General features: G+C 44.3%; 1 protein-coding gene across 2 annotated transcripts in view; it reads left to right on the plus strand.

Annotated features, from left to right (window-relative positions):
- TMX3 (thioredoxin related transmembrane protein 3) overlaps nucleotides 1-22,242 on the plus strand; it is a 100,962-nt gene that overhangs the window by 11,226 nt on the left and 67,494 nt on the right. For both annotated transcript variants that reach the window (XM_073590017.1, XM_073590018.1), the window contains exons 2-4: nucleotides 6,174-6,225; nucleotides 13,881-13,920; nucleotides 16,789-16,912. In XM_073590017.1, the coding sequence (XP_073446118.1) occupies nucleotides 6,174-6,225; nucleotides 13,881-13,920; nucleotides 16,789-16,912 (216 nt within the window). The remainder of the gene's footprint in view (nucleotides 1-6,173; nucleotides 6,226-13,880; nucleotides 13,921-16,788; nucleotides 16,913-22,242) is intronic.

Genomic DNA, 22,242 nt, shown 5'->3' on the forward strand with positions numbered 1-22,242 from the left:
ATAGTGTGTATGTGACTGGACAGTATGTGATCCCATATAAGATGGGCTGATAGCGTATATGTGACTGGACAGTATGTGATCCCATAGAGGAGGGGCTGATATCGTATATGTGACTGGACAGTATGTGATCCCATAGAGGAGGGGCTGATAGCGTGTATGTTACTGGGCAGTATATGATCCATTTAGGATGGGCTGATAGCCTGTATGTGACTGGGCAGTATATGATCCCATATAGGAGGGGGCTGATAGTGTGTATGTGACTGGACAGTATATGATTCCATATAGGATGGACTGATAGCGTGTATGTGACTTAATAGTATATGATCCCATAGAGGAGGTGCTGATAGCATATATGTGACTGAACAGCATATGATCCCATATAGGAGGGGGCTGATAGCGTATATGTGACTGGACAGTATATGATCCCATGTAGGAGGTAGCTAATAGCGTATATGTGACTGGACAGTATATGATCCCATATATCCCACACTATCATCATGGGTGACTTCAACATCCCCACTGATACCCTTCAGTCAGCAGCCTCCAATCTCCTGTCCCTTACTTCATCCTTTGGACTTACTCAGTGGTCCTCCTAAGCCACCCACTCAGATGGACACACATTAGACCTGGTCTTCACCCTTCTCTGCTCTCTTTCTAACTTCACCACCTCCCCTCTCCCTCTATCTGACCACCATCTACTCACTTTCTCATCCCTGTCCTCCTCACCTGGCACCCATGTCCAGCAACACGCGCACCCCCGCAGAAACCTTGCACACCTAGACACCCATGCACTCTCTGACTCTATTCTACCACTGGCATCCATATCCTCACTCCATGACACAGACGGTGCCACTTCTTTCTTCAATGCCACTCTCTCATCAGCTATTGATGAGGTTGCCCCTCTCGTTCATGGCAGAATGCGACGTATCAACAGACAACCCTGGCACAATAACACCACTAAAAAGCTCCGGCAAGTGTCCAGGATTGCAGAGCGGCGCTGGAAGAAAACAAATTCGCAAGATGACCACCATATTCAAACGGGCAACACTCGATTTCAAATCTGCCCTCACCTCTGCTAAACAGGCCTACTTCACAACCCTCGTATCTTCCCTATCTTACAACCCAAAACTTTTAACTCCCTCCTCCGCCCACCACTGCCTCCTCCAACCTCCCTTATCTCTGCCGAGGACTTTGCCACACACTTCAAAAACAAGATTGCCCAAACATGGCAAGTCTTCATCACTCAACTATCACAACCCCTTTGTATACCAGACCAATGCCCAAACCCCATAACCTCACTCTCCAACATCACTGAAGGGGAGCTTAATCGTCTCTTCTCCAAATCGCACCTCACAACCTGTGCACTCGACCCCATCCCATCCCACCTCCTCTCCAACCTCACCACCACACTTATTCCATTGCTAACCCACCTCTTCAACCTATCACTAACGTCCGGTACCTTCCCTTCTGCTTTCAAACATGCCACAATCACGCCTATCCTTAAAAAGCCAACCCTCGACCCAACCGCTATGTCCAGCTATCGCCCAATATCGTTGCTTCCATTCGCTTCCAAACTCCTTGAACAGCACGTCCACGCTGGCCTTTCCTCCCACCTATCATCTAACTTGCTCTTTGACAATCTACAATCTGGTTTCCGCCCCCATCACTCCACTGAGACAGCCCTGACCAAAATTACTAACAACCTATTTACAGCCAAATCAAATGGACAATACTCTATACTCCTGCTTCTAGACCTGTCCTCTGCATTCGACACAGTTGACCACTGCCTCCTACTACAGATCCTTTCCTCCTTAGGCATCAAAGGCCTTGCCCTATCCTGGATCTCCTCATACCTTTCCAACCGCACATTGAGCATCTCCCACTCCCACACCACCTCCTCATCCCACCCTCTCCCTGTTGGAGTCCCCCAAGGCTCTGTTTTAGGACTACTCTTCTCAATCTATACACTTGGTCTGGGGCAACTCATAAAGTCCCACGGATTCCACTACCACCTTTATGCTGATGACACTCAGATCTACCTCTCTGGCCCAGACGTCACCTCTCTGCTGTCCAGAATCCCAGAGTGTCTATCAGACATATCCTCCTTCTCCTCTCGCTTCCTCAAGCTCAATGTGGACAAATCTGAACTCATCATCTTTCCTCCATCTCACAGATCTTCCTTACCCGACCTAGCTATAACAATTAATGACATCACACTTTCCCCAAATACCAGAAGTCCGCTGCCTCGGAGTAACCTTTGACTTTGCCATGTCCTTCAAACCGCACATCCAAGCTCTTTCTACCTCCTGTCGCCTCCAGCTCAAAAATATTTCCAGAATCCGTCCTTTCTTCAACCCTCAATCTACTAAAATGCTTGTGCATGCCCTCATCATCTCCCGCCTCGACTACTGCAACATCCTTTTCTGTGGTCTCCCTGCTAACACCCTCGCACCTCTCCATTCCATCCTTAACTCTGCCGCCCGACTAATTCATCTCTCTCCTCGCTACTCCTCCGTTTCTCCCCTCTGCAAATCTCTTCACTGGCTCCCATTCCCTCAGCGTATCCAGTTCAAATTACTAATACTGACCTACAAGGCCATCTATAACCTGTCTCCCCCATATGTCTCTGAACTAATCTCCCGATACCTTCCCTCACGTAATCTCCTTCTCTCCTCCACACTTTTTCGCTCCTCACCCAACCACCTCCAAGACTTCTCCCGAATAGCCCCTATTCTCTGGAATTCTTTGCCCCAACAAGTCCGACTATCAACCACATTTGGATCTTTCAGACGGAACCTGAAAACCCACCTCTTCAAGAAAGCCTACAGCCTACAATGACCCCGCTACCTCCTTCTCTCTCTCTCACCACTACTGGTGATATCACCTCAACCAACACCGGAACCGCTGCAACCCACCAACCTACTGTCTCTTTCCCCACCATCCTGAAGCATGTAAGCCCGAAAGGGCAGGGTCCTCTCCCCTCTGTATCAGTCTGTCATTGTTAGTTTGTTTACTGTAAGTGATATCTGTAACTTGTATGTAGCCCCTTCTCATCTACAGCACCATGGAAACAATGGTGCTATATAAATAAATAATAATAATAATATAGGAGGAGGCTGATAGCGTGTATGTGACTGGACAGTATATGATCCCATATAGGAGGGGGCTGATAGCGTATATGTGATTGGACGGTATATGATCCCATATTGGAGGGGGCTGATGGTGTATGTTAATGGGTGGTATATCTAATATATAAAGCTCAAGTGTGTGTGTGTATGTCCGGGATTGGCATCCGCACCGTCGCAGCTACAGCCACAAAATTTGGCACAGTCACACGTCTGGACCCCGAGAGCATCATAGTCTATGTTGTGAGGCAAAATTTTAACCCCGCGCGTTCCAATTCACCAAACAGTTTTGCCCCTATCTACGTAATGGGGAAAAAGTGTGTGTATCAAGCCCCGCCCCTCATTATGATGTCATAATGGTTGCCATGGCGACGCTGATGTCATCATAGGTTGCAAGCCCCGCCGCTCATTATGATGTCATAATGGTTGACTATGGGATGGAGGATGTGTGATGGGTATCTGGACACTGGACTATGGGATGGAGGATATGTATGACTTGTATATGAGCACGGGACTATGGGATGGAGGATGTGTGATGGGTATATGGGCACTGGACTATGGGATGGAGGATATGTATTACGGGTATATGGGCACGGGACTATGGGATGGAGGATGTGTGATGGGTATATGGGCACGGGACTATAGGATGGAGGATATGTATGATGGGTATATGGGCACGGGACTATGGGATGGAGGATATGTATGATGGGTATATGGGCACGGGACTATGAGATGAAGGATGTGTGATGGGTATATGGGCACTCGACTATGGGATAGCGAATATGTATGATGGGTATATGGGCATGGGACTATGGGATGGAGGATGTGTGATGGGTATATGAGCACTGGACTATGGGATGGAGGATGTGTGATGGGTATATGGGCACTCGCCTATGGGATGGAGGATATGTATGATGGGTATATGGGTACGGGCCTATGGGATGGAGGATAATTATAATTTGCTATAACTAACCACAGTTAGTTACTATGCCCGGGCAATGCCGGGCTCTTCAGCTAGTGTTCCCATATAGGAGGGGGGTGATAGTGTTTATGTAACTGGGCAGTACGTGATCCCATATAGGAGAGGCAGAATATATATGTGAATGGATAGTATATGTTCCCATATAGGATGGGACAAATAGTGTATATGTGATCCCATGTAGCATGGGGCAGATAGTGTGTATATATGAATGGGCAGTATATGATCCTATATAGGACTGTGCAGATAGTGTGTATGTATGAATGGGCAGTACATGATCCCATACAGGACTGTGCAGGTAGTGTGTGTATATATGAATGGGCAGTACATGATCCCATATAGGACTGTGCAGATAGTGTGTGTATATATGAATGGGCAGTACATGATCCCATACAGGACTGTGCAGGTAGTGTGTGTGTATATATGAATGGGCAGTACATGATCCCATATAGGACCGTGCAGATAGTGTGTATATATGAATGGGCAGTACATGATCCCATATAGGACTGTGCAGATAGTTTGTATATATGAATGGGCAGTACATGATCCCATATAGGACTGTGCAGATAGTGTGTATGTATATATGAATGGGCAGTATATGATCCTATATAGGACTGTGCAGATAGTGTGTATATATGAATGGGCAGTACATGATTCCATATAGGAGGGGGCCGATAGCATATATGTGACTGGGCAGTATATGATCATATATAGGAGGGGCTGACAGCGTATGTGACTGGGCAGTATATAATCCCATATAGGAGGGGGCTGATAGCGTATATGTGACTGGGCAGTATATGATCCCATATAGGATGGGCTGATAGTGTGTATGACTGGACAGTATATGATCCCATATAGGAGGGGCAGATAGCGTGTATGTGACTGGACAGTATATGATCCCATAGAGGAGGGGCTGATAGCGTATATGTGACTGGATAGTATATGATCCCACAGGGGAGGGGCTGATAGCGTATATGTGACTGGACAGTATATGATCCCATATAGGAGGGGGCTGATAGCGTATATGTGACTGGACAGTATGTGATCCCATATCGGAGGGGGCTGTTAGCATGTATGTGATTGGACAGTATATGATCCTATATAGGAGGGGCTGATAGTGTATATGTGACTGGACGTTTATGATCCCATATAGGATGGGCTGATAGCGTGTATGTGACTGGACAGTATATGGTCCCATATAGGGGGGGCTGATAGCGTATAAGTGACTGGACAGTGTATAATCCATATAGGAGGGGGCTGATAGCGTGTATGTGACTGGACACTATATGATCCCATATAGGAGGGGCAGTTAGCGTGTATGTGACTGGACAGTATATGATCCCATATAGGAGGGGGCTGATAGCGTATAAGTGACTGGACAGTATATAATCCCATATAGGAGGGGCTGATAGCGTATATGTGACTGGGCAGTATGTGATCCCATATAGGAGGGGGCTGATAACGTATATGTGACTGGACAGTATATGATCCCATATAGGAGGGGGTTGATGGTGTATATGTAACTGGACACTATATGATCCCATAGAGGAGGGGCTGATATTTGTGTATGTGACTGGATAGTATATGATCCCATAGAGGAGGTGCTGATAGCGTGTATGTGACTGGATAGTATATGATCCCATAGAGGAGGTGCTGATAGCGTATATGTGACTGGACAGTATATGATCCCATAGAGGAGGGGCTCATAGCGTATATGTGACTGACAGTGTATGATCCTATAGAGGAGGGGCAGATAACTTATATGTGACTGGACACTATATGATCCCATAGAGGAGGTGCTGATAGCGTATATGTGACTGGACAGTATATGATCCCATGTAGGAGGGGGCTGATAGCTTATATGTGACTGGACAGTATATGATCCCATATAGGGTGGGCTGATAGCGTGTATGTGACTGGACAGTATATGATCCCGTATAGGACTGTGCAGATAGTGTGTATATTTGAATGGGCAGTACATGATCCCATATGGGAGGGAGCAGATAATATACATGTATGGCTGGAGGTTAAATATATCCTGCCATTTTTATTTCTGTGTTTTTTTGCAGCCATCTTCGTATTGGCCCACTCCTCAGCATTTGTAGAGGACTTGGATGAGACGTAAGTGCGCAACTCATGTTATCTTTTATTCTGGATGTATACAATGTGTAATTGTCGACGTATAGTGGCCCAGTATGTGATGGAAGGTGACTGACTGTAACCTCATGGTGCCATGTGACAGATGAGCTGGGCATTGTTGCTACTGGGGGTATATGGTCATTCTTAGTATATATAACGTCTACCCCTCACTGGGCAGCAGGCCTACAGTTGCGGACTTGTGCTCTTGTCTGATCACTTATTACTCCAGTCAGCCATTTGTAGGTTGTGGCTTTGTCACAGATGTAATAGGTTCGCTCTGTGATGGCTGACTCTCTTATAACTAATACCTTGCAGCTTCGGCTGGTTTTTGACATCGCGACATGCATTTACTGACACAATCTGGTCTGGTTCGGCTCTTGTTTCTTCCTCTTCTTGTTTTTACCGGGTGTACAGATCATACTGTTGTCCACATTCACTTCCATCGTCATGTGAAGAGCTAATGGGAACTCATCATCCATCACAACCCCTGTCATCATCAAGCGGGGTGGTGAGCAGTCAGTCCTGTCATAGCTTTAATTCTCCAGAGGACTTCCAAAAATTGTGAAACGAGTTATCTACACACAAGAAATGTTTGTATGTGCATCACTGAAGTACATCGGCCCCTAGATGTATGGATTACGTTTTCGCTGTAAGGTCCTCTCTTTTCGCTGATCATGGAAGAAGATCAGCGTGATGCTTCCTGCCATGGCATGACGACCTGTCGACACCCCTAGATAGAACGGCACCTGTAAAGAACCATGTGGCTGGGATCCATGCCAATGCACATTAAACTCTTCTGCTGATTTTTATTACGATAGTAGGACTTACCATTGAGCAAATCTTCCCTTCTTTTAGGACCCAGACAGTCTGCTATTGGCCTGGTTTCTGATTGACAAAACTCTCAGCAATTAGCCACTAGCACAAATGGTGGTAATACATGTCCTTGCCAGGTCTGCTCCTCTCATTCTTTGGGTAATGGAATGGGAACATGAGGACAGCGATGTCCTTGTACTACAGATGTACAACCCTTTCAACAACGTGCTGCAATGTAACTAAACCGAGGCAAATCTGCCCATTATGGAGGCATAGCGGTGCAGCCGTAGGCAAAAGCAGATACAAAAGTTTGGATCCAACAGGGCATCTCCAGGTCTTTATTAATAACAAAACAAGTATCCAAATTATTTAAAGAGGACCAGTCACCGCAGCCCGGACTTCCTCTTCATGTTCAATTTGTCTGAAGATGGGGACAGTGACGCCTGTTCTTATTGGGCGCCGGCGTTACTTGTAAATCCACCGCATCACAGCCCCGGGAAAGTGAGTGCCAACAAATACCTCTTCATTGGCACGGTAGGTGAGTATAGGCTTTATTATTTTTAGAGGCATAACATTTAGTTTAAAAAGTGGTTGTCCTAGTAGTGGACAACCCCTTTTAATCTGAGTTACAGGTCATGGCTCCTCCAACAGAATAATGACCTAAAACACAGCTAAGAACATCCAAAAATTGCTGAGAGCAAAGTAATGGACTCTTCTGAAGTAGCCTTCTAAATCTTCTGCCTTCCTGATATAAATCCTGTTGAACATCTGGGGAAGGATCTGTATCATGCAGTCTGGAGAGAGGGCGTCTTCACACCAGAGACAATCTATAGAAAAGGGGTATACGGCACTCCTGGTTGAGCGACTCTGGCGCCTAAGTAGGGTTCCCTCCCGTAATCCAATAGTAGCAATAAATATGGCACTCAGGATAGTAGGAACATGTAACAGATTTATGTGGCAAGCCACAAATTAGGCGTCTTTCTACAGCAGTTCAGATCGCCATTGTCAGCGCTATTCTCTGATGGTTCCCACACGGCAGTTGGTTCTGATGAAGATCTAAAATGACCGAAACATTATTTTGTGGATTGCCAAATAAATCTGTTATGTTCATACTTTCACACCTGAGACACATGGAGCAGTTTGAGGAGTGGGCCAGAATACCTTTGGAGAGGTGCAGTAGTCTCAATGAGTTACCAAATGCTGTTTGTAGTGATTGCCTCAAAAGGTTGTGCAACAAAATATTATGTTACGGGAGCCATCATTTCTGTCCAGGCTATTTTCATCAGTTTTTGCTTTGATTATTTTTTTTTAAACGACAATTCCCAATCAATGTCTGATTTTCATTAGTTGATGTTCAATCAAGTTATTTCAGGGACCATTGTGGGTTTTTCTTACTTTAACAGAAGGTACCAACTATCTTATCCACGTGTGATCAAAGCAGTGTGAGCAGCTAGATTAACAAAGACCAGCAGAAAGTCACGAGCGTGAGGGAAACGCTACTGTCCTGTCGGAAAATCTACAGCTTATTGTAGTAGCATCGAAATGAATGAGATTTTCTGAAAGTGATGCCCTGCAGAAAAATGTTAACACTGCAGTTACAGTGCCTACAAGTAGTATTCAACCCCCTGCAGATTTAGCAGGTTTACACATTCGGAATTAACTTGGCATTGTGACATTTGGACTGTAGATCAGCCTGGAAGTGTGAAATGCAATGCAGCAAAAAAGAATGTTATTTCTTTGTTTAATTTTTTTTTAAATTGTGAAAAGTTTATTCAGAGGGTCATTTATTATTCAACCCCTCAAACCACCAGAATTCTGTTTGGTTCCCCTAAAGTATTAAGAAGTATTTCAGGCACAAAGAACAATGAGCTTCACATGTTTGGATTAATTATCTCTTTTTCCAGCCTTTTCTGACTATTTAAGACCCTCCCCAAACTTGTGAACAGCACTCATACATGGTCAACATGGGAAAGACAAAGGAGCATTCCAAGGCCATCAGAGACAAGATCGTGGAGGGTCACAAGGCTGGCAAGGGGTACAAAACCCTTTCCAAGGAGTTGGGCCTACCTGTCTCCACTGTTGGGAGCATCATCCGGAAGTGGAAGGCTTATGGAACTACTGTTAGCCTTCCACGGCCTGGACAGCCTTTGAAGGTTTCCTCCCGTGCCGAGGCCAGGCTTGTCCGAAGAGTCAAGGCTAACCCAAGGACAACAAGGAAGGGGGTCCGGGAAGATCTCATGGCAGTGGGGACATTGGTTTCAGTCAATACCATAAGTAATGTACTCCACCGCAATGGTCTCCGTTCCAGACGAGCCCGTAAGGTACCTTTACTTTCAAAGCGTCATGTCAAGGCTCGTCTACAGTTTGCTCATGATCACTTGGAGGACTCTGAGACAGACTGGTTCAAGGTTCTCTGGTCTGATGAGACCAAGATCGAGATCTTTGGTGCCAACCACACACGTGACGTTTGGAGAATGGATGGCACTGCATACGACCCCAAGAATACCATCCCTACAGTCAAGCATGGTGGTGGCAGCATCATGCTGTGGGGCTGTTTCTCAGCCAAGGGGCCTGGCCATCTGGTCCGCATCTATGGGAAGATGGATAGCACGGCCTACCTGGAGATTTTGGCCAATAACCTCCGCTCCTCCATCAAAGATCTTAAGATGGGTCGTCATTTCATCTTCCAACAAGACAACGACCCAAAGCACACAGCCAAGAAAACCAAGGCCTGGTTCAAGAGCCAAAAAATCAAGGTGTTGGAGTGGCCTAGTCAGTCTCCTAACCTTAACCCAATTGAAAACTTGTGGAAGGAGCTCAAGATTAAAGTCCACATGAGACACCCAAAGAACCTAGATAACTTGGAGAAGATCTGCATGGAGGAGTTGGCCAAGATAACTCCAGAGACCTGTGCCGGCCTGATCAGGTCTTATAAAAGACGATTATTAGCTGTAATTGCAAACAAGGGTTATTCCACAAAATATTAAACCTAGGGGTTGAATAATAATTGACCCACACTTGTATGTTTAAAATTTATTAAAATTTAACTGAGCAACATAACTTTTTGGTTTGTAAGATTTATGCATCTGTTAATAAATCCTGCTCTTGTGTGAAGTTTGAAGGCTCTAACTTATTTGCATCTTATCAAACCTGCTAAATCTGCAGGGGGTTGAATACTACTTGTAGGCACTGTATTTCGGCCTCTATGGTGCAAATGCAGGCATGGTTGCAGCCTGTAGGGTGCCGATGCAGGCATGGTGGTGGCCTGTATGGGGGCCGATGCAGGCATGATGGTGGCCTGTATGGGCGCCGATGCAGGCATGGTGGAGGCCTGTATGGGGGCCAATGCAGGCATGGTGGCGGCCTGTATGGGGGCAGATGCGGGCATGGTGGAGGCCTGTATGGGGGCCAATGCAGGCATGGTGGCGGCCTGTATGGGGGCAGATGCGGGCATGGTGGCGGCCTGTATGGGGGTCGAGGCAGGCATGGCGGCTGCTTATATGGTGCTGACGCAGGCATGGCGGTGGCCTGTATAAGTCATTATACATCGGTCCATAATACAAAAACAGAAAGAAAAGGGATCTCATGGATTATAAAGAAAACCTAAATAATAAGATTTTAAATAAAAGGACCTGATAAATGATAAGTACTCAATGCATTATGATGTGGTGACAAAAGAATAGACCATGATTGTGACTCTAGATGATCTAATCAAGTGAGTGGCACAAAGGTAAGTATAATAAAGATTGGAAAATGACTAAGGATGACGGCAATTAAATAAAACAAAAAAAAAAACTTTGCCAGATCGTGGATTAAACGCGAATAAAAAATGCTGTAAAAGCTGGAAGAAAATGAAAGAACAGAATAAGTAATAATAATTAATACTATAAATCATCTGGTCCCGATAGAATTCAATAAAATAGGGACCTGGCACAGAGTCAATAGATGGAGAGATGACTAAAACCTAATAGTAAATCAGCAGAAAGAGTCAGCAAAAAATGAACACTCACCGGTGAAGCCCAAAATGGAAATGAGACAGACCGCGCTGCCGAGAGGCACTGAATAATCTGGGGAAGGTGCTGAATGCAGTGCTTCACAACCTATTTAAATAGACTCATGCTGGATTAGGTAATGACGTTCTTCCGGTTATTGTCCGGTCATGTGATACAACATGCACACGTGTCAGGAAGTGGTGCACGTGAAAAAAGGTGTCGCCACTGGGTGCCATATTGGTGGGAAACAGATGACACTGGTAATATAAGGTAGATTCTTATTCACATTCTTTAATATGACATGGATGGCAAAAGAAAACGCCTGAAACCTATATTAATAGAAACAAATCTAAACTGCATCACAGTGTAACTACTAAATAAAAAACTACCTCTGGACATATAAGAAAACATGAGGGCAGATATTTTTAGAGACATATGAACGATCTTACGGAACGGATTTCCTCAGGTCCTTTCTCAGGTACTTATTTCTCAGGTCCTTTTCTGTATAATCTTTTATTTAATTTTTCTTTATATTCCATATGAGATGCCTCTTCTTTCTGTTTTTGTATTATGGACTGATGTATAATGAATTTTACATGTGTGTTAATTATATTTATCTGTTGTATTCTAGTTCTGAGGAAGGCCATTTAGGCCGAAACGTGAAAACTTTTATGTGGATCCCTCCTGTTTTTGCTTTATGTGCAATAAATGTACTGCTCAAAAAAATAAAGGGAACACTTAAACATAGGATCCTATGTTTAAGTGTTCCCTTTATTTTTTTGAGCAGTTTATATTATTTCAGCATTGAATATTGGAGTGTCAAGTTCTATCTTCCCCGTTATGATTTTAGTTTTCTATAGATAGTGACATGGCATATCCAAGTATGTTCATCTGGCCGATGTTAATTCAGGCCTGATGTGCAGACCGCACGGTGATGTAAGTAAATGCGTTACGTTCACGACTTCATCACAATGCTGAATATATTTCTTTCATAACTACCGTATGTGACCTTTGACTATCACACACAAAAAAACCCAACATTCGTTTCTGGACTTCGGTGCCGGAGCATCTGCTTTAGTTCTTTTGAACATAGGAAGCCATATCGCCACAAGTGCTAAAAGTGTCACCTCCCTAACCTTTGGTATAGAGTTTGTGTCTGCTCTCCATCGGATAACTCACTTCAATTACCTGTTCACAGCAGTGGAGGTCATGTCTCAACAGGGGGTCTTGTGGAGTGTTTAGAGTGCTAGCTCTTGTTAGCTTTCCAAGTTATGTTTAAATCCTCATTATGAGAATGGCATGTCCCATTTCACCATTACTCCTATGACAAATAATTTGTTTACTGAGAGCGTCCCTTTTATATGTATAATTGACTTGTGCGTGCGAAACATTACATAATCGCGCTGTCTGTATATCTTTTTCACCTAAGTAAGTTGCTGAATGCAGCAGTCTGATTCCTGGAAATCCTTTCATGGTGGGATATATTAATGCACGGTTCATTGAGTAGTCATCAGATAATGGGCTCGGTGGAGCGGACAGTGTGCTACCATGTGTACTCGACTAATGAATGTCAAATGTGAAAAATAAACTGCAGATGAGTGTCGGGTTTCCATTTGTGCCCATGATGCAAGTTATTCTTTATCGATGATGAAACTTTGTGTCATAATCCTAGGGTGATTGGTTCTAGCAGGAGGAGTTGAGGGAACACTTGTGAGAACCTCTTGGGGACGTCATGCTGCAATTGTACTGATGAGTTTCTGAAGACCATGTGCCATAATCGTATCCGTAACGGTGTTCTAGTCATTAGAGATACAGAAAAATATCTCGTACAGTTTTTCCTGATGTCCTGAAGAATATACCACGGATTATTTTTTTTTGCGTAAAAGGAAAATAATGCAGGCAGATTAAACAGCAGTCATAAGAAGGCTTAGCGCATCACTGACTAAAGACCATGTGAATAATCCCTTATGGTCGCGGGTCCTAGTACTGTTGTAGACCATCAACACTTTGCACGATCCAAAAAGCGTGAACCGCAGGTAATTTTGAATAAAACATTGCTTTTTTTATTGAAAATCCGTTAAAAGGATGTGGAAAGTATATTCCCTGTTGGCCACAGACTGACGCGTTTCTGGCATACAGACTAGGGTTGAGGGTGAAATGTGTCAGTCTGTGGCCAATAGTTAGTGTACTCTTTATACCCTTCTAATAGATTTTCAATAAAGCAGAAGCAGTTTTATTATAATTATGTGGACGTGCTGCTCACTCTTTTTAGAGATTACTAATGTTTTGCTATCCTAAGACGAAACGTGTGAGGTGGGTCTGTACACGTAGCAGTTGTGGCTCGCATACGATTTTGCAATGTGGCTTTTGGTTGCACGACCGCTGGCCGTGCAACTATTCGAGATGCCCAGGTGACCAAGTCTTTCCTTCAGCCTTATTGGAATTTGACTGCTCCCTGTCCCCGCTGTGGACCCAGGATAGGCTACTCTGGTGGTCCGATACACAAATGGAACAGATGCTGCTCGTTCAGTCACCTGACCCCTGGCACCTGTGATTGGCTGAGAGGGTCCCTTGGCCGGAAACGGTGCGTCGTCTGATGTGCCTGCCGGCGTGCTGTTCCACCTTCTGAAAAGGACAAGCATGGTGGATAAGAATCATTGCTTGTGATGGATATGACAGACAGTAAGACTGGAAAAGTGTTTTATTTTTTTTTTGTGGGTATATTTATAGAACTAAATAGAAGAACATGGTATAGATATATGTTGCAAATCATACATGATAGAACTATAATTGTGAACGTCTCACTTTGGTTATTCTTGTTTCTTTTTGTAGTTTCAAAGAAACCCGAGAAGAGGACGTGTGGCTCGTTGATGTAAGTCTTATTATTGCCAATCTTGTATTTTCTTAGTAAGGTGCATGCCTGTCAATGTACTCCCCGCAAAGTGCCACTTTTTATTATAATTTGCTTCAGATTTAGAAACTTTATGAATTTTTTTTTTGCTTTTTTGTAAAAACATGAAAAACCAAAAGCGGCGCCACGTGGACAATATGCAGATTATGATGGTCTTATTTTCTAAGATATACCGATACTTTGATTTTAATTAAAGGGAATCTGTCACCCCATTTTTCGAGTATGAGCTGCCGGCACTGCTATCAGGGGCTTATCTACAGCTTTCTGTAATGCTGTAGATAAGCCCCCGATGTAACCTGAAAGATAAGAAAAAAAGTTATATAATACTCTCTGGGGGGACAGTCCGGTCTTGGTCCGATGGGTGTTGCGGTCCGGCGCCTCACATCTTCTAACGGTGACATCCTCTTCTTTGCTTCCCGTCGTGGCTCCGGCGCACTGCTCTGCCCTGTTGAGGGCAGAGCAGAATACTGCAGTGCGCGGGCGCCGTACCTCTCCCTACGCCTGCGCACTACAGTACTCTACTCTGCTGTCAACAGGGCAGAACAGTGCGCCTGCGCAGGAGCCACGACGGGAAGCAAAGAGGACATCACCGTTAGAAGATGGGAGGCGCCGGACCGCGACACCCATCGGACCAAAACCAGACCTGGACTGCCCCTGGGTGAGTATAATCTACCGTAACTCTTTTTTTCTTATCTTTCTGGTTACATCAAGGGCTTATCAACAGCATTACAGAATGCTGTAGATAAGCCCCTGATGGCGGTGCCGGCAGCTGATACTCGAAAAATGGGGTGACAGATTCCTTTTAAGGGCTAAATCTTCTTCACTCTCCTCCTGGACTAATCTTTCACTTTCTATTTTCTAAATTCACTGATAATTTCTGTCTTAAGTGAACACAGATTTTCCAGTTAATGAGAGAGGATATAACAGATGGTGCCTATATGGTTCTATGGAGAACTGAAGCTCATTTGGAGAGAACTTGCAGCAGAATGTCCGTGTCTGCTTCTAGTTCCTCTGCCTCCTGTCTCCGTAGAACTTTCTGAGCACCAACTGCCATCTCCTCTCTCATTAATGGGAAAATCTGTAGTCACTGAATTGAGAATGAAAGATCAGTCTAGGAGTAGAAGCAAGAAGCAGATTTCTTTAATATATGTTACAAAGGTTATTATTTTCATGTGTACTATTGATTGATGAAGAAAAAAATTAAAATGACGGTTACTCTAACTCAACTTAAGAGAAGCTTCTTGTTTTCCAATTTCTTTCTCATTTGTGCCGAAAAGAAGGCATCTTGAATGTAAAGCTTTAGATTGGCACACTTGAGTAAAAGTAGTTTCCTGTTGTCTTTCTTTTACAACAGACCGCCCAACCTCTCAATACTTCAGGCTGCTCTGTCTTTGACTTTTAGAACGTCATTGCAATCAACAGCTGTATAGAAGTCTTGCAGCTGATGGAGCGGAGAGATGGCCAGATATCTTACAGATATGGCAGAGATGGTTTACTACCATCTCTGCCTTCTGGATCGCTCTCTACACATTGAAAACACTACTTAGGAAATGGTAAACACGCTTCCTCATCTGGTCCCAGTGGTCACGTGAGTGCTGGGAGGTGACAGGAGCTGCTTGGCCTCAGATCAGGTCTGCCTTCAGTCAGTAGTAGAGGTTTGAAGCTGAATTTGCCCTGAAACTGAGACGTATTTCAATGGTGAAATGCTTTCCTTCCCAAACCCACCACAAAAGGCCTGTTTTGACTTTGAGGGGTTGTCCCATGAACACCGTACATTTTAATCAGTCGATCTTGGAATAATAAGATCTACAAATGAAAGTGTTAAAAAAATGTTCCTTAGATCTTATAAATGTGCTCCTGCGATCTACTGTCTGACCATGTAGAGGTGCTCCTCCCGTTCATTGTCTGTGCAAACCACCGACTCCCCACCCCACCACCTCCCCTCCTCAAAAGCATAAATCAAGTTTGATAAGTGAGTATACAGACTAAAGAGCAGGGAATCATGGTTTCTGCTGCCTTAGGTAACATGTTTCCCTGCCTGAGTTAACACAGGAGAAAGGGTGTTTCTGCCATATATCCAGCCGCCAGAGCTCATCGTCATTAAAGTCATTGAGGTAAGAGCTCTAGCTTATTTATGATGAGCTCCCGGGACTGGTGATCCGGCAGAAACTTATTCCTGTGATAAAGCAGGCAGGGAAATGTGTTGCCTCAGAAAGCAGCTGGGAAGACCTGCTGTTTGTCACTTATACGGGATTTAGGCTTACCCCCTCCCTCCCCTGGCTTAGAGCTGTGATGTGTGCACCACGGTTTGGAGCATCTCTGCGATGTCGGACAGCCATTACACAGTACACAGTTGGGACACATTTCTAAGATTACGTTAGCACAGGAACATTTTTTTAACACATCCAATTTTGGAACTCATTATAATTCCAGGATCTATTAATTGAAATGTACTTTGTGAGAAAACCCCTGTAAGGGAGGCACTATATCTGGAAGAAAAAGCAAGAAGTCAAACTTATAGAAAAAGAAAGCCACTGCCTTTCCACATTTCTGTTTTTAGCAACATCGGGCTTGAGAATGAGTTGTAGTGGACAACCCCTTTAAAACCATGTGTACAAAAAATAGTCATAAGGTGTTTGTGTCCTTAGCCAGTCCTTTATGCTAGGGGTTGCAGGCAGTTGGGACAATAGTCTATTGAGCAAGCAATGTAATACCATGCACTATAATTACTAGTCTTTTGGCTATTTCAAGTTTGTGGGCCATGAAAATACCAGATGCATGAGAGCAGCCGTGCTAGCATTTGTCGTCTTTGTTTTTTTTTTTGCCCAGTTTTATGCGCCTTGGTGTGGCCACTGCAAGAAACTAGAACCTGTTTGGAATGAGGTCGGTATCGAGATGAGGTCTAGCGGTTCTCCGGTGAGGGTTGGAAAGATGGACGCGACAGTTCATTCAAGTAAGTGTCTACATTGTGAATATGGTGTTACTCTTCTAAATGGCAGTTACATTTCAGCAGAACAGTGCATCTGATGGTCCGTGGTTCTCATGTTAAATGGAATTTGTCAGCAGGTTTTTGCTATGTAATCTGAAAGCAGCATATACACCGATTCCAGGGATGTGTCACTTATTAGGCTCTGTGCTGTACATTCGACACAATCCGTGTTTTCTCAGCAGGAGATTTTCACTCTAGGACTAGGCGTCCTGTGCATGGCAGTCCGGCTAATCTGTGTAACTCCGCCCCCACCACTGATTGGCAGCTTCCTGTGTACAATCAGTGCTGTGGGTGGGGTTATTCACAGCTCAGCATTTATAGCACTGCTATTTCTAGAGTAGAGAAAACAGGGATTCTTTTCAAACTGCACCAAGCAGTCCAGTAAGTAATACATCTCTGGAAACAGGCTCTCTGCCCCTACATTATCCTGCTCTTAGACTCAATAGCAAAAACCTGCTGACAGATTCCCTTTAAAGCAGTAATCTGATCTCCATGTTCCCTTTTCTCATACATGCATATTTCTGTTCCTCATTACAAGGCAGTTTCCCTCCCGTCACTTTGCTACTACACCTCTCCCTGTGCATATAAGGAAGGAAATGAGGTGTAACTCGGGTGGGTCACTACCACAAGCCCACACCGGCTCTTCTTCTCTGGCTCTTGGCACATTTGCATTATTCTAGCTGGCCTTCTCTATAAGATGGATATTAATGAATGCCAGCCCCCTTATACTCTTTTTATTTCCCGATACAAGAAGTGAGAGGAAGTTCTTTGTGTCCAAAGAAGCAATAAAAAGAGCAATAGTTAAAAAAGTGGTAAAGCTCTGTTTGTGACAGTGCTTCCTCTGGTCAGACCACCAAATCGAATAAAGAAGCTATAAGAAAGCTTTTCAAATATCTTTGGGGGCCATGTGGTGTGATGGTAAAGTTGTGATTTTCTTTTTTGATCATTTGCCAATTTGGTGGCTTTTCAGTAGTTGTAATATCGCACAGAGAAAGCTGGTTCTGACATTCGCAGGGGGGCATGCGTTAGTTGTTTTTTTTTTTTTTTCCCCTGTATGATGCCTCCTGCTCATGATTGGTCATTGTCATGCAAGGGAAAAAAAGTGACCGCCCCCAGAGAAGAATCTGTATTGCCTTCTTGTTTACAGTGGAAAATGGCATGTAAACTTTCCAGGCTAATATCTCCGCAACGGAGATGAGAAATGATAAAATAAAAAAAATTGTCTTCAGATTTTCAGCAGCGTATTATTTCTTATTTATTTACAGCGCTTTACAAATCTCCTCATCACTGTCCCTATAGGGGCTCACAATCTGGATTTCCTATCAGTCTGTCTTTGACGGAGAAAGTGGAGAAAACCCACCCAAAATGGGGGAACATACAAAATCCTTGCCGATATTGTCTCTGGTGGGATTTGAACCTAGGACCGCAGCATTGCAAGGCTGCAGTGCTAACCACTGAGCCACTGTGATACATTTCATCATGATGTCATGTGATCAGTGTAACATGTAAAGTGTGGTGACCTGTCCTCTGTTCAGTAAACTCCCTCTAGTGGCAGTTACTGGTACCAGCCTGTTCTCTCCTATAGGGAGACTCTCAGAGTTGAGCTCTCATGGCCTTTGACAGCGCTTGATAGGTGAGAAGCAAAATAATGTTCACAAGCCTTGATTGATGGACATGTTACTTGCAAGATCAAGGAAAACAAGTTAATTTTTCCTTGTGCAATTGACAAGGTGCGTTCCCTTCATGTAAAGTGTCCTGACTTTTAAACTCCGAACCCTTCTCAACCCCTGTTCTCTGTTTTTGAGGGACAACTCTAGGGTTCTCCTAGAATGGAGCTATAGTCTGTGCTAAATATAAAAAGAAATGCCGAAATTGCAGTTTTTATGGAAAATCATAACTCAGTGCAAGCAAAATTTTAACTGTTCGTGATGAGCGAGCGTGCTGGGATAAGGTGTTATCGGAGCATGGTCGTGCGTTAATGCAGTATCTTCGGCGTGCTCGAATACCATGTTCGTGTCCCTGCAGCTGCATGTCTCACAGCTGTTCAACAGCCACAGTACATGCAGGGATTTCCTGTTTGTTAGGCAATCCAATCCCTGCATGTACTGTGGCTGTCGAACAGCTGTGAGACATGCAGCTGCAGGGACACGAACATGGTATTCGAGCACGCCGAAGATACTGCATTAACGCACGACCATGCTCCGATAACACCTTATCCCAGCACGTGCGCTCATCGCCACTAAAGCTATAAATTTGGCAGCGCCGTAATCTTAATGGACAAAAGAATATGGTTAAAATATGTTTACTGCCTGATGAATTCCTTAAATTAGCTGAAAAAGGAGAGAATTGCTGTTTTTTTTTTTTTTTCTGTTCCAACTCAAAGATGTCCTGTGGCTCCACATCACATCGCAACAGGTTATAACAGCCAGAGGTGCTCTGCTAAATACTGCAGACCCTTTTCATGAAGGGGCAGAATAATTCTGAGACGGCAGAAGTCAGTAAAAGTGTAATTTGTGTGCTGTGTTTGGAGAAGCAACTTGTTATATTAGTTGTTGAGCTATTCATATTGTTCTTGTTTCATTGGTTTGCAACAAGCAGAAAGTTTGTAGATTTTACTTGAAGGAGTTGTCCTTGTAATAGACTACCCCTTTAAAGGGAAACTCACCTAATTTTCAGCCAATCAACTGCGTCCACCGCCATCAGGGCTTATCTTCAGCATTCTGTAATGCTGTAGATAAGCCCCTGATGAAACCTGAAAGATAAGAAAAACACGTTAGATTATACTCACCCTGGGGGGTCAGTTGCGGTGGGTGTCGCCGTCCGGTCCGGCACCTTCCATCTTCATACGATGATGTCCTCCTCCTTGCTGCTGCTCCCTCGGCTCCTGCGCAGGCGTACTTTATCGGCCCTGTTGAGGGCAAAGTACTGCAGTGCGCAGGCGCCGGGAAAGGTCAGAGAGGTCCTGTGCCTGCGTACTGCAGTACTCTGCTCTGCCCTCAAAAGGGCAGATAAAGTACGCCTGCGCAGGAGCCGAGGGAGCAGCAAGGAGGAGTACATCATCGTATGAAGATGGAAGGCGCCGGATCGGACGGCGACACCCATCGGACCGGACCGAACGCAGGGGTGAGTATACTCTAACTCTTTTTTCTTATCTTTCAGGTTACATCGGGGGCCTATCTACAGCATTACAGAATGCTGTAGATAATCCCCTGATGGCTGTGGCGGCAGCTGATATGCCAAAAATGGGGTGACAGATCCCCTTTAATGCCCAAGCTTATCTGAGCCCAAACCCTGAATTCAGTGATTTTACTTTTGCCAGTATTGCGGGTGTAGAAGAGAACACAGTGGGTCAGATTTCTGAAAAACAACCTGAATCAAAACTAGCCCAACCAATCATGGTACAGCTTTTAGTTTTCATCAATAGAAATTGGAATGGAAGCTATTCCTTGATTGGTTTTTAGGTGCAGATAAGCCAGACTTTATCATACATTTTGCTCACTACTTTGCTTGTTCCTTTTTTTTTTTTTTTTGCTTTCACCCTTTCTGCATCTCCACTCCCTCTAACCATAGTTGCTTTTGCTTGTAAAACGAAATGTTCCAATCATAAGCTATGATCATTGGATACTTGTACTATCCACGTGGAAGGTGATGTGTGTTTCAGACCCGGGATCAGAGGTTATGTATGAGCTATACATACCCCCAGCAAGGGGGCACAGCCTTGCTCTCCATACACTTAGAGGGTGCAGCCTCACCCCATACATCAGGCCACACCCACTGGTACGCCACGTCACTAGACGGGGCGAGATATCGCTGAAAGCAAGTGTATGGAGCGAGGCCGTGCCCACTGGCCGGGAGTATGTATAACTCATACATAGCCTCCGGTCAGAAATCAGCGAATTCCAGTGCATGTTCTGGGGGGATTCATAAGTCTGCAGTCACACAAAGTGACTGCAGACCTATTGATTTGGACTGGACAACCCCTTTAAAACAGCCAGATACGATGCTGTTACCTCCAACAGGTTGATGCTTTGGAAGAAGTGATTTCGTCTCTGTCCACATCTCTTTAGAAGCTGTTTGTTTTCTAGAAATGTCACCATCTGCTCTTATTGCAGGAATTAAATCTACAAAGGGTAAAGTGAGGAAGGCAGAATACACAAGCACAGTGTGAATTGCCATTAACCCGTGCTGCACTACCTTATTCTTTTCCTATTTTTCATATACTTTATACTTGCCCCCATTTGCTAAAAGGTGGTTTGTGATACACATTTACTGCAATAGTCATCTTTTTTTATTTTCTGGTATTGGTGGGTGGTAAAACAAAAAAAAAACAGATAACCAACAAAATTGCTTCCAAAGATGACCTACCTCTATAATCATCCACTGTAATAATGCTTTAAAATCCTTTACTTTGTGTATTGATCTATAGCCCCCGATACACACTGTCACCCGAAGCTTCCGATATCAATGGGTTCAACTGTCAGTGTAATGTGCATGGGATCCACGGACAGTTATTGTCAGGGGAAAAATGATCTGGCATTCTGACATGTTCGATATCAGATTGCGGATCGTATGGTCTCCTGGCTGACATAAGCCATTATCATGGAGAACACAGGAGTGTTCAGCCAAACGCGCATTCCTGTGCATGGGAGAGCTGGCTGAGGTAGTTGCCAGCCATTTAAAGGGAATCTGTCACCAGATTTTTCCTATGTCATCTGAGAGCAGCCTGATGTAGGCAAAGAGATCCTGAATCCAACAATGTAGCCCTTAGTTTACTGGGTGAAGAAGATGTAATACAGAGTTCTTAGATTTCGCAATACAGCGGAGCTGAGTAAGCTAACCCCGCCCACACCAGGCCCTTCTATTACAGGAGGGGGCATGTCAAACTAGCATGCATGCACTGCTGTTTCCAGCAATGATAATCTACTGGTGCTAAAACAATCAATGCAAGCAAGCAAAACCATGGAGCTCAATAAGAGACCTCACTGAAATCTGTGTTTTAACCCTTGCAGGATGTTGTCCTCAGATTACATAGTAGAAAGCTGCTGACAGATTCTCTTTAATGTATATGGGGGGGGGGGCTAAACTTTCAAAATTGACTTTGTAAGTAGACCGGTAAGTAAGATTGAGCACCAGGAGAATGGTATGATTGCAGCTTTGTAAGTTGAAGTTAGTACAGTAGTAAGTCACTACTGTTATGGCTGCTAGTTATTTGCTCTGCGCCTTGGAGGGAGCGAATGTGGAAATTGCTTTGGTGTTCCCACGTGTGTCACAAATTTGCTCCCATCTGCACTTTT

Source organism: Dendrobates tinctorius, unplaced genomic scaffold (assembly GCF_039654945.1).
Source record: "Dendrobates tinctorius isolate UK_male_01 unplaced genomic scaffold, ASM3965494v1 ptg000115l, whole genome shotgun sequence".
NCBI classification, from domain to species: Eukaryota; Metazoa; Chordata; class Amphibia; order Anura; family Dendrobatidae; genus Dendrobates; species Dendrobates tinctorius.